Source organism: Etheostoma spectabile, chromosome 4 (genome assembly GCF_008692095.1).
Source record: "Etheostoma spectabile isolate EspeVRDwgs_2016 chromosome 4, UIUC_Espe_1.0, whole genome shotgun sequence".
In the NCBI taxonomy this organism is placed as follows: domain Eukaryota; kingdom Metazoa; phylum Chordata; class Actinopteri; order Perciformes; family Percidae; genus Etheostoma; species Etheostoma spectabile.
Genome location: NC_045736.1, coordinates 26,521,189 through 26,538,965, shown reverse-complemented (window position 1 = coordinate 26,538,965; position 17,777 = coordinate 26,521,189). Strand labels below are relative to the sequence as shown.

At 39.9% G+C, this 17,777-nt stretch overlaps 1 protein-coding gene across 1 annotated transcript in view; it reads left to right on the top strand.

Moving 5' to 3' along the window:
- The window catches only part of LOC116687850 (cadherin-4-like), a 211,308-nt gene that overhangs the window by 140,492 nt on the left and 53,039 nt on the right, over positions 1-17,777 (top strand). The window contains 2 exon segments of the mRNA XM_032513525.1: positions 1,346-1,359; positions 16,164-16,319. Of these exon segments, the coding sequence (XP_032369416.1) occupies positions 1,346-1,359; positions 16,164-16,319 (170 nt within the window).

Below are 17,777 nucleotides of genomic sequence, written 5' to 3'. Positions count from 1 at the left end.
TGTACTTAACCAGTTCTTAACTACAACCAGTGGATGACAACACATTTAGAAATAAGGCAAATCAAAAGCAAGTTTCCCTTGTTGGCATCGTACTCTAAGCCCTGTCTTGTCAGTAGATGCTTTTATCAGACACCCGGACAGACATGCAGCTTTCTGCTGTCATTTCTGACACAACCACACAAACACACACAAATACACACACACATATTATATATATATATATATATATATATACACACACACACACACACGCACACACACACACACACACACCACACACACACACACACACACGCACAAAGTCCCTTACGCCCATTTGTACAGGGAGGTTTACACTCCCGGATTACGGAAATCGCCTTTCACCAATGTGTCGGCAAAAGGGCAGATTTTTTCCACCAAAGCAAAGAAAACAGTCACCCTCACAGAAAACACACACAGCAGGGCCGTGGAGTGTCAGGGGTGGAACCAAATGTGCTCCCCTGCTGGAGAAATGGACACTCTTTATCCCTTTTTTCTCATGTTGGGTGTTAGATGGTTGGATTAAATCTCAAGGGTTTCCTTTGTGCGTGTGGGTCAATGTGAGTGTTGAAGTTGCCTTAGTGTGTGTGTGTGTGTGTGTGTGTGTGTGTGGTGTGTGTGTGTGTGTGTGTGTGTGTGTGTGTGTGTGTGCTGTGTGTGTGTGTGTGTGTGTGTGTGTGTGTGAGTGAGTGAGTGAGGGAAGTCTACCAGGTAAATTGTATGTGAATAACATAGGTGTGCCCCCTGAACGCAAGCATTGAGAACATTGTGTTCTCAGAGTTTACTTAAAAGAAAGGTTTTGAGCAACTCCCTGTAGCAGTTGTTTACGCTATCCACCATTTTCCATGTCAAAAACAGGCAATCTCCGAATGCAAATGAAGTGAATTCTTATATGAGGCTCCTTTTTTAACTAAAAAGTCAATAGTGTTTTTCACTAACAAAAAAAACAACAAATTATCCATGCATTTATATGAAACTAAGGTTTAGGAGCTCTGCTCGTACTCTCCTCCCTCAACTAGTTTTGACTGGCTCGATAGACGGTAAAACAAATGTTGCTCAAAACCTTTTTTATTAAACTTTGTGTACACAAACAGTATTCTCAATGCTTGCATTCATGTGGAGAACTCCTTGTGATACTTTGAGTAAAGTTTCATGTTGTGTCGAGCCTTCTTAGTGTTTTAAAAATAGCTATTTTGAGCACTCCAATTCAAAAGGCCATTTGACCCAAAAACGAGAATACGGTAAATCTTAAAAGTGGCGCTTCCGTCCTAAATATGCTTTTAAACAAAAGTTTGACTCAGGTACATTCACGAAAAGACCCTAGGTTACATTTTGGTGAAAGTTACGCTTTAATAATCACAGTAAGTGCAATATTAGCAGGGTTAACGCTCTGAATTTTCTTGTATTAATAGAAAACTATGTATGTTGGTTTTATTCAAGAACAATAATATCTCAACTATGTTAGGGCTTCAGGTGTCATCAATGACGTCATTTGTCTAAAACGATACAAGCCTTGACATTCACTCAGGGAAAACGTCCTGAATTACTTGACACACGCTCCGAAGACTAAGCACAGCATCAACATCACTACACATGAGACAAGTATTCTCTCTCTAGCTCAACAAAGAAGTAGTGGAGCCCTTTCTACTGCCGTAGCGGTGGGAAAGACAGTCAAGGATAACAGCAAAAGTAGGGAATTTCCACTGTTCTAAGTTTTTTTTTTAAAGTTAAAATTGAAAACGCGCATGAGAACATAGATGGAAACGCACCTGCTAAGTACATTAAGAGGCTGATGTGGCTCTGCTGCTGTAGGATATTTTATTAACCCCATGCAAATCCAATTCCATGCACACAAGAAACCCTTGCTGATTTAATTGTTAATAATGATTTATATGAGCATAATGCTTCCATTTATTCCTTTATTGTCATTGTGTAATAGTTATGGTGCTATGTTCCAGTGCATTCTGATGTTACCACCGTCATCATCACACCATCAGATGGAAATATTCTGGATCAGCTACTGAAAGCTACTTTCACTTACTTTGAAAAGAGAAAATGTTCTCACACACACACACACACACACACACACACACCATACACATATACACAGAGACACCAACAGTTTAAAAGAGTGCCATTGTGCCATTCCACTGCTGGTCATTTTCACCTTGACATGGTGCAGCTTTGATTCCATTGATTTACTATTGTGCTCAGATGGAAAATGCTTCTGAGCACACTGGAAAATTATTTGACATGACGGATGTAGGTGCAACAGAAATGGAGAAGTGGAAAAACAGCAACAGTTATATAGAGACTGAAGTAGACGGTGAGAACTACTCCTTTTGAGAAACTGTAAAGCAGAAAGAGTGGGACATGGTAAAGGGGGGGACAGGCTCCGATTGAAAAAAAAAAGAGTGCTGTAAATCTGCAGGGTGAGGGAGGCCAACATTAGTTTCAGGCCATTTGTGGCATTCTCATCTAAACCGTCTCCTGCAGCACCTACACTGGGGTCAATGAGGCAAAACTGATGGAAAGCAGTCTGAATATGGGAACCAAAAGACCCGCCTTTCATTTAACCAGGTCTCAAACACTGGCTCCCTCTTTGACTCACGGTCAGGACAAGGAAACAAACAATATGAGCAGGAAATAAATTCTAGAGCACATTCTAGACATGTATTTACATTTTTTGATTTCATAGCCGAGGGAAAAAACAATTTCCATGGAGCTAACTCAAATTGTGGTATCAGACATTCACATTCTTGTGTAAAAATAAAGGTCTTAAGGTGAATAGGTGATCCGGCATATTAAAGTGCATCTCAGTATGATTTGGTTTACCTCATTATTTTGAATAGCCCATTATGGTAGTGCTTATGGGTAATATAATAAGGTACAGTGTAGTGTTAAATGTCATGTTACAGTCAGAATGACTCCTCATTTAGAGAGCGTTTCTATCAGCAGCAAGCAAACGGATGCACACCAACTAAAAAAATGTTTAAGTTCGCCCACCACTCGAGTTAACTTTTCACACAAAAGAAAACTTGACACTGTGTGTGTGTGTGTGTGTGTGTGGTGTGTGTGTGTGGTGTGTGTGTGTGTGTGTGTGTGTGTGTGTGTGTGTTTGTGTATGCGTGGGAGCAAGTTAGCTCAATATTGTAATGTCTGTACTGCTGTTTGTTCAGTATTAAAAATGAAAACATGGTGGTTTATTTACAACCTCATAATACACAGTGTATTTCATTAAAGCTCATAATAAGCTCGTAATATTGTTTTTGGATCCGCTTGTTTTGTCTGCTATTTATGAGGGTAGCACCCTTGTGCATAGAAATGCAGTGTGCCCATTGTGTCTAGTTAGTGTGTGTGTGTGTGGGTGGGTGCGCATGTGTGTGTTTTTATCAACATATGGGTTTGAGAGGTAGTAGGACAAAAATCAATGCCATTATATTACATAATTTATCTAAATTTAACACTTGCCGTAATTCTCACCCAAAAAAAGATTTTTCCATCAATTGCTTTTTCCCCCAGCCGAGTTTCCAGGCAGCGAGGGATAGTGTACTCAATACAGGCAGCAGCAAAATGAACTTATAGTCACTCAGCATCCTAAGCACATGTAGTTTTACTGAACTATTACTACTTCCTTGTCTCATGTCTAGGCAAGACAAGGCAATTTTGTTTATATAGCACATTTCAGCAAAGGGCAACTCAAGTTTTTTACATAAAACATTAAGAAGAAAAAAGCAAAGGAAGAAAAAAAAGAATACCAATTTAATACGAGATAAAAAAAATAATTCTCAATTGAGCATAAAAATGAATATGAGATAAAATGAAATTGTAAAATTCACAGTTCAGTTTAAAAATTAAGAAGAAAAAGGGTTTCAGCCTTGCTTTAAAAGACCTGAGAGCTGCGGCGGACCTGCAGTTTTCTGGAAGTTTATTCCAAATCTGTGGAGCATAAAAACTAAATGCTGCTTCCCCCTGTTTAGTTCTGACTCTGGGGACAGAGAGCAGACCTGTCCCAGTCGACCTGAGAGGTCCGGGTGGTTCATATATGGGTGGAAATATATTTTGGCCCTAAGCCATTTAAGGATTTATAAACCAGTAGAAGTATTTGGATATCAACTCTTTGAGGCAGAGGAAGCCAGTGTAAAGACTTCAGAACAGGAGTGATGTAATCCACTTTCTTGGGATTGGCGGTAACATTCTAAATCAACTGCTACTGTCTGATTGATTTTTTAGAGAGACACCGTTACAATGGTCAATACCACGTAATTGATTAGCAGGAAGTTGTAACTCATTCATTGGCTACTCTGAGTTTCAGTAGTTGTGGAGCCAAAGGCTTTAACAAAATGTTCATTCTCTAACTTAGTACTTTAACAGATTTGACTGGTAGAACTCTCTATAAGGAAAGTGCTAATGTGAGTTGTTAGCTCACCCCAGGTTACACAGGACTTTATTCTCTCCAATGGGAAAGTCTCAAACATGGCAACATTTTGACATTAATGTCAGAACTTACAAGATATCTGCGTGTTTTCCCAAAGGTGTGGAAATCTCAAAACATGATGAGTTTGACTCTGCTACAGCAAAAATGTGGGAGTTTAATTGGGTTCAAGCTCTTTAAATGCTTCAGTGGTTCGATCGTGTGGTACAGTAGTTTCTGTACTCTCCACTACCCTAACAGAGCGCCACCTCTTTGGTAGCTGTTCCTTGGTGATGTGTCACATTTTCTGTCCAAAATGCTATCCCACAGCAATGGGCTATGTTACATATTGTATAACTGAGTCACAATCAATCAAACGGCAAACACAATATTATACATGTAAAGGTGAGGTCACAAACTGCTTTGTACTAGACTACACCAATCCTAATGACTGAGTTGTATGATTTGAACATCATTTCCATTATTCATTGATAGCAGGTAAAGATTTTCATTTAATTAACCATAACCATTTCAATACCTCAAAATGACTCTGATAGTTCAGTCTCAAACTCTTTATTACATAGCAGGTAATACCAATCAGCATTGGTTCATACACTTGATTCATTACAAATATATGTACAGTGTCTGTGATAGAAAATCAGAGTCAGTTTAGAAAAGAGTTTATTGACATGTCTCGGTTTAAATCTGGACACCCCTCACTCCCTTTCCCTCTAACACCTCTTGCCACTGATCCTCAGAGCGCATCCTTAAATCCAGGAGTTTCTTCTTGCTGAATTATCCACAAAAACAAGGTCTCCAGGAATAAAGTTCCCTTTAATCTTTTTCCACATATTTGATTTTGATGGCAAAGTACTGTCTAACCTGCCTCCCACAGAACAGATCTTCCAAATACTAGACCTGACTCCATCTAGATTCTAGAGTACATATCCTCTTGTTGGAGTGGTCCAGAAAGCACAATGCAGTTTCAGCTCTAGCTGATGATGTTAGAGCCTCAAGACTGTAACACTCTCTTCAATCTCTGAATTGACCGGTGATTGGTCAAAGACTCCTGTCACAGGATAGATTTACTAAAGCCTGAAAACAGAGCCAAGAAAGAGATCCAGAAGCAGTAGTTTCCTCTCAGACCCCTTAAATTACAATATGCTGAAAGATTATTATGGATTTTTTTCCCAACGATGCCAAAACAAACTGCCTGCCTTCCCCCAGCTTTAACAATGGAATAAATCATTGTAATAGTGACAAACGAACAGAGAATCATAACCCAACTCTGCTGTTCCCCTCAGCTCTACAGAACATTTTAGACTTGTATAGCTCTTTGTTTTGGTTTTATGGCACACAGATTTTCACTCTTACCTTTCTCTCATTAACTTCCCTTCCAGCAGCAGCCGGAAGCCTTCAGCAAAAAAAAAACCTCGCTACACTACCTGTCCAGCACCAAAAAGCTGTCAGCCAAGGTTAGCAACCATGGTGAACATGGTGGGTAGCAATTGGTGGTTAGCAAATATATTCAAATTATATTATGTATAAATATATATATAACATTATGTTATGTTATACACACATAATGTAACACAGGTGTATTATATAAATTAGCCCGAGGCCTTTGCTGTTAATGGTTGTGCAGATCGGTGCAGTCTTACATACCTTGTGAGAATTTCCCATTAACACAAATCTCTTTCAGCATAAAAACAGTGTAAACATTTGTGCATAAAGGATTTGTTTGCTGGTTGTATCAGTGAGGTGCAGGTGTTTATCTGTGTATTTATGTGTGTTTCTTTGTATTGTCTGTGTATTTGACCGTATGTATCCGTTTGTCATTCTCTGCATCCCCAGTCGGACAATTAGAAGGTGACAGTCCCATTAGAGCTGGCCCAGTAGTACAAAGGCTGAGTGCTGTTGTGAGTGACACAGAGCTCAGCCTCTCACTAAATAACTGTCAGTCTGCCCTCGTCCACTCTGACCCCTCTGGCAGCCTCCCTCTGAGCCACTCAAACTCCCCTCTGGACTCTCATTGGCAGCCTTTGCAGCTCCCTGAGCCAAGCATGACCCTCCTTTCAAGCCTGGCCTCTATCTGATTGGTTGGACCCCACTAGCCTTAGGCATGCCAAAGGGCTTTCGACTGGCCTCAGGGTGCTGCTGATTGGCCAGGCTGTTGGGGCCGCATGTCCCCTATGAGAACGCGTGGCAGCAGCTTCGGTCTAAGGATGCAATTTGACAATGGCTGTCAGTGGAGAGGAAAAGTGCAAGAGCAGCAGAAAGCTCCGCGCTGCCCCCTCCCTCCATCTATAACTCTATCTATCTATATCTCTCTCTTTATGCCACTGTCTTTCCCTTTAGTCAAGCTTCCAGCAGCCAACCATGTCTTTACAGTAATTATCTTGTGGGACGTTTCTCTGTGCATGGAACACCTGTGGTTTACCTATTGTCCTTGTATTTGGAAGCCTTGGGTAGAGCAGGAGAATGATGCTATTTAACAAGTTGAAACTCTCCAGGGGTCTGCGGTGTGTTGGGGGGCGGGTAAGACAAGAACGGTGGCCTCTGCCTCTCCCATTCCTATTGCAGAATTAAGGATTGCAGCTCTTGTTATAAAGGAGACAGAATGGCTGTATATGCTTCTATTCTTCTCTCCTCGCAGTGAATCAGGGGAATTAATGCCATTGTTAATGCAGAGAGACTGCTGGTACATTTCAACAGGATTTTTGCCTCTTGCAGAGCTCATCTAAATTGCCTGGCTAATGCTGTAATTGGGTTTGTGAGTCACTTCTTAACTTCCATTAATATTTGTTCTCCTTCTAATTGCCCTTTTTTCCGATCCTACATTTCATTCCTCCGTCTGGTTAATGGTCTGCGGTAAAGGCAGTAACGTGTACGTATGCTTGAGAAAGCATCTAATCTGTTTTTGAGCAGATACAAAATGCGAGAACATATTTTTTTATTTTCGTCTGAAGACTTTCATTTATAGGTTATTTATTGAATATGCTGCCGGCATTCAGAATGCTTTCTGGTGTTCATTAAAAGAGATATTTCTTGACGATGTCTCTGCTTTCTCAGGTGTTACCTTTTAAGCTTCTTCCCTCTTTTCACACTCACCTATAACTGGATATCTTTTCTTCTTTTACATCACAATAAAAACAGCTCCTTTGGAGGGAGAAAAATATCTTCCCCAAAAGGTTTTAGCTTTGTTTCCTTAAATTGTCAAGGAAAAAAAAGTCTCACTCTATTATCTGTAAATCCAAATCCACTTCAAACAAGCATTACCTTAGGAAACTTCAGGAATTCAAAGGATTCAATTCAATTGACCGTCTTTGAAAGTGGAGAGAATTGCTGAATATCAATGTCAGAACCGAAGGAGCAGACAAACCGACTCTTGCTCATTTGTATTGATGGGAGTCTCGCTGCTTCCCTCCCACTGGGAGCACTGGGAGGAGGGAGTGGAGAAGAGACAGAAAGAGATAGACAAACTCATATGGCGACTCAAACACAGACATAATGGGTGAGCACACCAAATGAAAAGGAGCTGTATACGGAAAAAAAACTAATATTTCTGAGCTGCGTGGAGCTTGGTTCATTTCCCATTCAGTTTCCGATCCATTATGGACTATGGCTGGGCCGAGGCCCGGACGCGCCTGTTCGGTATGAGTATCAGGAATAACTGTGTGCGACTGTGGCTGTCAGGGGCTCTCACTTGAGAGATTTAAACCTGAGCTGTCTGCAGCTTCTCTCTCACCCGCTATGTGTGTTTTTTTTTAAAGCCATCCACACCACTCCCTTCTCATGACGCCACTAAATGACAGGTTTTACCCCTCTTTATCGCCACATTCTCATGTGTTAGGTTGTTATTGTATTTTGTGCGAAGGAAAGTTTGAAGGCTGGCACAAACTTGAGGTCCCACATTTTCCATAATTGGAAATTTTGTTTCCATTTTGTCAGCCCATCTCTCTCTCTCTCTCGTTCTTTCATCCTCTGCCTCGTATTTCCTCCTCTGTCATTTTGTTGGATGTTTGTGTGGATGGCCTATCAGATTATTTGAATTCCTCTTCCCCATCAAAAGCAGGGCACATCAGCTTTGAAGAGTTACAAGCACACAGCAGGAGGGATCAAAGCAATGCAAAACTGAAATTTAAGAGAAAGTTAAAAAGCATGTAGTTTTGCCATTTCCCCCATGTACAACAAAGAGAAAACAGGTACTGTATAACAGCAGGGAAAGATGAGACATTATCAAACACAGCGATTTTCAAGGATGTCTGTGTAGTTTGCAGATACATAGAGGCTTTTGAACGCTGTTTAACATAACAGTTCACCCATTTGCAGTGACTCATGTAAGCAGCTGATCCAGCATTGCCACAAATGCAAAGGTTTATATTTTGAGCTGAATATTTTAAACCCAGTGGTGACATTGAAGTCACACTGTTAAAAGATAGGAACATCAGAAGTCTTTTCCAGCATGACAGTGTCAATGTTATTCTCTTTAAAACCATTCACTAAGGTGCTAGACCTGCTGTGAATTTGCCATGGAAACATACAACAACTCAAAGCATATTTTAAAACCATTTTGTAGCTTGCCAGCAATTCCCCAAGTCGAAAGGCAGCAGCGTAAAAAGGAGCAGTAAAGCAAATAGAAATTAGAAATATGAGCTTGCAGCTGACATTACTGGAAGAAGAGCATCATAGAGCAAATTAATTTGGTTATCTCTGAAACCCTGTTTAAAAATGTCAAAAATCTTCAGATTTTTTTTCTGCTTAAATGGAATCCACATGAATATCCAACCATCAGGTACTTCAACAGAATACCTTAAGCTAATCCTGACTCTAAACAAGTTGCCCTATTATTTAAATGTTGGACAATATAAAGTCAGTATCATGCTTTCATCCATATTTAATAACCATATTATTATGTCTTATGTTGGTGAGTGCCAATTTAAAAAGCGGTTCAGAGTGGGAGACTGAGAGAGTCTAAAATAGTATAGTATAGAGTATATGAAGCATCCAGTTACTTAGTAGTCTCTATTAAAAGCATCCAGATATTTGGCAGACGCGGTCTTAATTATGGTTGACAGCTATGACAGCTAAAGCGTGACTAAGGCCCCCAGAAGGGCTCAGTCCTAGCCTGTCTATGCCCTTTTGGCATCACCTCCTCCCACAATACACCTCACCACGGAAATGCCATTAATTTGACTTTACTGCATATTAATCATCTCTCAAACTTACATACTTATATCCCTCATTCCTAACTGTTATAACTTCTGTGCAGTAGGTGTTTTCCATATTTGGCTAATGGCACACTGTGCCGCACAGTAATATAAATAGCTAGGTTTATGTTGCTCGTCTCCCATTATTTACTCTGTTATACAAATATAACAGTATTGTATGAAACATACCCTTATTGAGTTAGAGACAAGAAGAAGACAATTAATAAAGCACAAGCTAAAAAAAATCTATTTAATATTAGATTAAATGTAACCCCAGGATAGACGAAAGAAAACAATTAAAGAGAGAAGAAAACAAATCATCTGTATATTTTACAGTACATTTAAACCATCACTCCACATTTACTACATTCTGTGATATGAGATGCAAGGCATACATTAAAGGAACATTTTAGTATTTTTCAGCCCGGGTCTTTTTTTTATTCCTTTTTTCATAATTGTGTCTGGGTCATGCTAATGTTGTATTTGCCACCCCCATTATAAGGATTAAAAAAAACGCAGACACTGCAAAACAACATAGAATGGGCCAAGCAGTGCGAGCCTCTTAAAGCTATAAACCATTAATTTAACATACAGTAAATCATTTCAAATGCCTATTTCTAAATTTAACAGTAAGTCATGATTTAACATTCGGGATTAGCTATTATTAGTTGCCTATTTATCTGCACATTCTGATTTGTCTATTTGTGAGGATCTGTCTCGCTGTCAATATAACATACGTATATGCTTGTGAAATAGTAGCAAAGTTAGGAGCAAAAAAACTGTGTGCAATATTCCAGCAGAATAGGGGGCTCGCATTGCTACTACATATTACTTACTATATACTACATAATACTACATATTTTGCCACTGAAGCCTTCTAGCCTTATTCAGCAGGTGCTCAGTGACAAAGCAAACATTTATTTTCAGAGACATGACCTGGTTGAACTGGCTATATCCAGACATTAAGAGACTATTTCAACTGCCCTCATTGTGCATGTGTGTGACATTTACACATACCACCTACAGTGGCAAAAACGTGGCATCAACATGCGGCATTGTCCTCTTGATAATATAGTGGCTGAGTGTTTGTGAATGTATACTGTGTTGGATAGATCTGTGGTATTGAATGTTTCCTGGTGTGGCTCTCAAGCCTATGTAATCCGTGGGGGGTGTTTGATGTGCCTGAAAGGCAAAGTGAGGTGTCTGAGCCCATTATGAGCTATAAATTGAGAGAGAGAGAGAGAGGAGAGAGGAGAGAGACAGAGAAACAGAGAGGGAAAGGGAGAGAAGCCAAAAGACTACAACACAGGCCTGAACCATTATGCGCGGAAGAGACATAAAAGAGGCCATCAAAGTGTGTAAACTACAGATTCCCATTATTGTGTGACATTAGCCTATAGCACACAGTAACCCTTAATGATCCCATGGGTGCCCGCAGCACACTGTCCTTTAATGACTTCCTGGTTGGATGATTGTTGTTTCCTGAAAGCAAAATACTGCCAGGGAAAGAGAACAGCAGCTCCACTGCTTGTCCTTTGCTTTGTTCATTTTGCAATATCGTTAGACATAAGTCAACATGTAGTGAACAGATGAAATGTCGACTACCATCAAATACAAAAACAGTGAATTAGTAAACATGGTATAGTATTATACCATGTTCATGTAGGCATCAAACTATTCATGCAGATAGGGTAATTGCACAGGGTTGGATCAATTAAAGGAGATTTGGACAGACTAAACTTCACACTGCGCTAATTAGGCAGCCATCCGCTATAAATAAATGGAAATGTATTCCTTTCCCTTCTTTTCCCTCTATCTGTTTATGTGTCTTGTGTCACCCCGAGGAGTTTAACAGAACACTAATTCTTCATCTAATTTTCTCAACTCCCCATTGCTTTCCATCCCTGTGTCTCTCTGCCTCCATCTCTCTCCATCTTTCTTCTCACGCTGATAGACTGTCCCACAGGATCCCAGTAATCAAGGGAATCACTCAGAGAGCTGCAAATAGGTCACTCATCTGATGCTGGTCTGATCTGACAAAGACAGACAGCCAGTAAAGTTTCTTTGCATCTGCCTCTCTCTGCTATCTTTAGCGTGATTAGTAGCCACTCTATCTGCCAGAAGGTACTGAAATTAGAGGGAGAATGAGAGATAACAATAGTGTGTGTGTGAGAGAAAGAGAGAGAGAGAGAGAGAGAGAGAGAGAGAAGGACAGGAATCCTAGCTTTTATCATTAGCATTCCATTCAAATGGCTCAATTGAGCAGTTGTCACTCATGGGATTCCCAGGACTCCAGGAAGCCGTGCTTCTTCATTTATGCAATTTATTGATATAAAGACTCTTCATTAAGACACACCAGCAAATGTGACATCTGGTCTCAGGTGGCCTTGATGTGGAATTTTAAGCAGGCGTGGAAGCAGAGGCCACACAACGTGTAAGTTTTGTCTTCTCTTGGGGCTATTCCAACAGTGTGCCCTCTACACGCGATCTGCTTTGAAGTTCCAATGAAAAGACGGATCGCACGCAAGTTCACACACACAATCGGACACGCAAACACACACACATCCGGCTGCAGAAGCACAGATCCGTGGAAAGTGACATTTTCACGTTTCCCACATGACAGCCTTGTTAATTATTGAACTGAGTGGGTCCTTTTGATCCTTGCTTTGGTGTGCACACAGAGAATCTCTTACCTGTCAAACACTTCAGTTCACACACATATGTATATGGCTACAAGCTGCCTCTAATGCAGCCAAGAAATACTTACATGCAGAAATAGATGCAAGGTAGTGGATTTTTAATGTATTTTTATTTTTCTGCAACTCGAGGAGATGGGACCCTTTGTGGTGTGCCTCAGTTAATTCCTTGTTGCATTGGACAGTGAGGCCTTAAGATGTTTGTTACATAGAGAGAATTTTGCAGGCATGTTCTCATTACTGAAATGTATAATCCGTCTGTTCTGCAGTGCATTACTGAGTGATGAGAGTGAATGATCAAATTATGTTATTATTTATGCCATCATTTCATCCTGCTTTGATTGGCAGATGGTGGGCATCCTACAGTAGCATTTTTTCGTGCTACAGTGATTACATGTACACCAAGTAGAATAGCCTGATTGATGGAGGAATGCCACACTGTACAATACACCTGAATCTGCAGGGTCCACACATAGATCTGGAGTGCTACACTGTGAGTGTGGGAGGACCACGTTGGAAATTAAGAGAGAGGGTATCATGTTCAAACAGAGAGATGTTTTATGCAGAAGCTGCTGTCACTGCTGAACGGATGAAGTAATTTCATTTTCATGCATGATCTGCAGCCCCACAGACTAGGCAAATTGCATAGGAGGGGAACAGTAAGATAGAGAGCAAAGAGAGACTGTGATTATTCCCTCTGACTTGTAACCATAGTGATGGTTCAGTCCCAATAAAGTAGTGTTCAGAATCTAAAGTTGAGTTTGGAGGAAAGATGATATGACGATAAAGCACTTCTATCTATCATGTCTGTGTGTTGTCTATCATCCATCAATCTATAACATCAATCTATAGTACTGGGTTTAAAGAGTCATTGGCCACTAGTAATCTGATTAAATTATTCCTGTGAATCTCATTACTGAACATGAACACAGAAATCAGATTAAATCTATGTAAACTGCGTTGTATTGTACTGTTTGTTAAAGATACTGATTCCCAGCCACAAAGGGCCGAGATGAATCACTGTGGTCACAAAAAAAGGACATTCTGCCTTACAAAATCCTCTTAATTTGTCAGACTTTACTCAAATGCATTTATTGTGATAATTATTATACTCCTTCAGATCCCTAAACATTAAACAGTGAGGATGGAAAATCCCTCTCAATTAAAACTGAACTGAAGTGCTCACAACTCATGAACATGCAACCTGTGAAGAGCAGTTGTAACTAGACATTGATTGACTATTAAGTGGTCACAAGCAAAAAAGAAAATAAAGTCTTATGAAGTCTTATATGAGATCTTCATTTCATATTTTTTTTAATATTTTACAATTACGTCGAAAGTGTAGATCATGTCTTTAAGCATTGTTTCCTAAATATATAGTAATTACTGACTGAATTAATCATTGGCGATATGCATTACATGAAACAAAAACATAGCATGCTGTTATTTTGTGTGTTATTGAAGAGTCTCCAGCTCCTTCAGATGATGGAAATAACAAAATTCAAATGATTAATTTTAATGTAAGTTAATTTCATTCTGAATTATTAAATAAATGATGTAATAATAAGAATTCTGAATGTTCAGAGGGGGCAGCCTTTGAATGAGTAATGGTAATACTTTCAGACCAACAAATTTAAGTCACGTCACACTGATGCATTGTGTGGTGACCATAGGTGGTGGCATAGTAGAATCCTTGGAGCCCATTGAAAATCAATGCCACGGAAATAAATGCTTCAATTCCAGCTCCTTTTGTCTTATTTTAAGACTGCAAGGTGCTGAGCAAAGTATTGATATTTGTTATCACTGTGGCAGCTCTTTAAATGTCACATTTTGAATTGTGTGAGAAATAACAGCTGGTGTTAACAGTGTGTGGAACAGGCACATTGGGACATTAAAGTGGAAATGAAACACTAGATGTAGTTAGCATAATTTACAAGATGGATTCCCAAAATAGTATAGGTTTAACACTGTGTTAACACAAAAATAAGTAATCCATAATAATAAGTAATCCATATTGTATTTTCAAACAAGAGCAGCACTATCTTGTCCTAGTGTAGCCTGTGACGTCTTGAGGTTGGTTGGTTTGGAAGTCCAAATTAACTAGTGACAGCTCCAACAAGCACTGACAAAATGGATAATTTTCAGTCATAAATTTATTTAACCAGGATAAAAAAACCTCATTGAGATAAAAAATCTCTTTTACAAGAGTGTCTTGGCAAGTGGCAGCAGCACGGTTTCAAATAGACACAGAGACACTTACAGGTAAATACATAAACACACTTTCACTCATATTCAAACAACAATGTCATCATAAAAAACCTGGGTCATAATAATAATTAGGAACTCAAACTAAGAAGCGATGCAATGGGCCACTTTCTATGTACTTGTGTTGCCCCTGGATTAAGTTGTACATTTTATAAAGTCAAAAAACCCAGGAGAGATTTCCATTGTCATCCTTTACCTCTTAATTACAAATGAGAGACTTCTCCAGTTAGGCATGATGCTAGTGTTTGTTATGAGCACTTTGTTCTTGTTTACAAAGGGCTTGGTACACGTTGAGGAGAGGGTTTTCAAGTCGGGCATACGGGTGGTTTGAGAACCAATAAACTGAAGTCTGAGGCTGCTTTGTGTCTGACTTTTTCTCTAATAAGGTTGGGTGTACAGCCCACCCATCACAGTCTACTAGCAAAGTAACGTTAGCTCAGCTGCGCGCCATCGGGAAAGCCAGGAAAGTAATTTTTCCGATAAAAAATCTTTTTATCATTACACAAATCAGACAATACTGTATTATATGTATACATACTGAAAATGGCCATAAAGAAAATCAATTTTCCATATCCATTGTTTTAGAAATATCAGGCTATGATATATGCACAAACCCCTCTGTACGAACCTTCACAATGTAATAGAAATAAAAGTGGAAAGTATGGTGTGTGTAGGTGTTGCCAAAGTGGCTCAGAGTTTGAGAAAAAAAGACAATTGGAGGAAAAATATGGATTGTAACATTCAATACATTTTGACACTACAGATGGATAGGGTTAAAAAGATGAACTTATAAATATCACCATGAAGTTTTCCTTCTTACATTAAGACAATTAAAACTGTAAAACCTTCTGAAATGTTATGTTTAAATATGCAAATGAAGCATTATCTAAAGCTAACTTTTGGTGAATTTAGGAAAACTCTTCAGACACAAAAAAGACAAAGTTTAGTAAAATAAACACCTAAATGTGTACTTTGGTTGTTTTTGTTGCACTTGTCTGAAAGACTAGAAGAAATACAGCCCAAAATCTCAAAATTGACCAGTGTATGAAAAATCGATGTTTTGGCCTGTAGTGTCTCGCCTTAAGCGCCAGTCAGACATGAGTCATTTTCACATCATCCAGACAGGTAGCCGTCAGAAATACCATCATAGCTGCCAGTAAGGTCCTTTTCAATCCTTTTACACTTGTTCAAGGTTTGCTAAAAAAGCTGCCATGAAGGTAAGTAAACTCAACAAAAACTCAACAGGTCAGACAAAATCATCTGACAATGGCTCTATTTCCCTCACTGCAAGTTGTTCAATTTAAAAATGTTACCTTCAGGCTGTAGGTTCAAAGCGTTAGCACAAAAGAAAGATGGCATTGGAAATGATATCATCAATGTATCTATCAAACATCCCATGTTCTCTCACTCTTCTCTCAAACTTTTTTTGGAACAATTTACTGTAGTGTATGTCTCAATGCTCTGATCCTTTTGTGCTTTCTGTTGCAAGTGCAGAAAAAGGACAAAAAAACAAAAACAAGTTCCTCTCTGTTAAACTTGTTTCTCTGGTTCTGTTCTCAGATCCGCTCAGACCAGGACAAAGCTGTTGGCATCCGCTACAGCATCACAGGAGCAGGCGCTGATCAGCCCCCGAGTGGGATCTACAACATAGACCCCATCAGTGGCAACATGTTTGTCACGCAACCCCTGGACAGAGAGGAGAGAGCCTCCTTCCATGTAAGAAGAAATGCATCTGTCTTGTCTGTTTCTGTTTTCCCCTCCAGCTCCGTTTACGAATGTCTCATTAGCTCCTAATTATCCCTGTGGAAATGTGCCTTGCCTGTTCTCTTCGCCATCTACCTTTCATTCGAACACTAATGTTGCCTGCCAAAACAAAACCACAATTTGGAGCGCATTCAGAGAACTGTACGGTATCTTCACACCAACATCTCCAGGTTCTGATTAATGCCGAAGCCAGCAATAAAAGGAGAAATGCCTTGACATAACACAGCCATTTCAGCTCGCTTTTATATTGATGTTTAACTGCACAGAGGAGCGCAAGATGGATAGAATGGGGGGAAAGAGAAAGAACCCAGGTGGAGGCTATCAATTTAGCAGCTTCGCTGCTGTAGGCAGGGGAAACACTGGAGCCATAGAACTGCAACTGACAGAACGTGCACTGTAGCACAATACTAACAATCTCTCTATAAAGGCAGATCATGGAGACATTGTTATAGTGAACAATCTAATATTGTCATATTGCACACGCCTATATGCTTTACATTTTTCTGTCTTGTACGGCTGCCCTGTTTCACTTCAGTTCCCTCATATGTTGTTTGGCGTTGTGCTGTTCAAAGATGCAGGCTGACGCGTTACTATGGAACCCACTTCTAGGCAAGACCCGCCCTTTAATAGCATTCCCACACTACTATTACTTACTACCCATGGTAATGTAACCCAATTTGTTCAGGTCCTATCCCCTGACTTATCGGCTATCCTAACCTTAACCCCTCATGGTCAATTCCTAACCCCAACCAATCGAGTTGCTTCATAAGGCGGGACTTGCCTAGAAGTTACGTGGGATCCATAATAATGCCGGGCTTATAGCTTTAAATTTTGCTTGTATATGGCCCATAGGATTCCACACCACACACACAAACACACACACACACACACGCACACACACAGTAGGCTGGAGATTTGAGTTCATGACTGGCCCCTGTGGAACCTCGGGTTAAACAGCTTTGTGAATATGTAAATTAAATATGCAGACCACATGAGACTTGTGTTAACGCTAGGCCATTGGTTCATATACACACATTACAGGTTTCAGTTTATATCAGCAAAGACTAACACCTCCACTCGAGGTTAGCGCTGGTGTCAGTCGCAAACACCCGGGTGCCTGTCAGCATGATAGATGGCTGCGCTGCTGATAGAGCTAATTCGAAAGCATGCCGCTGTCTCAGAGGAAGAATAGAATAAAGGAGAGTGGATCTCTTCAGTGTCTCTGTCAGCACATACTCAGAGCAGTATGCACACATTATAAACACCAATACGCACACACACACAGGATGTGTGATGACTACAAACAAACACAAAGCTCTAGATGATTGGCTTCTTGATTGCTTTGTCTCTTCTGTGTGTGTGTTCCATTTACTTTTAGATGAGCCTCCTATTTCCTTACTTGGGACGTTC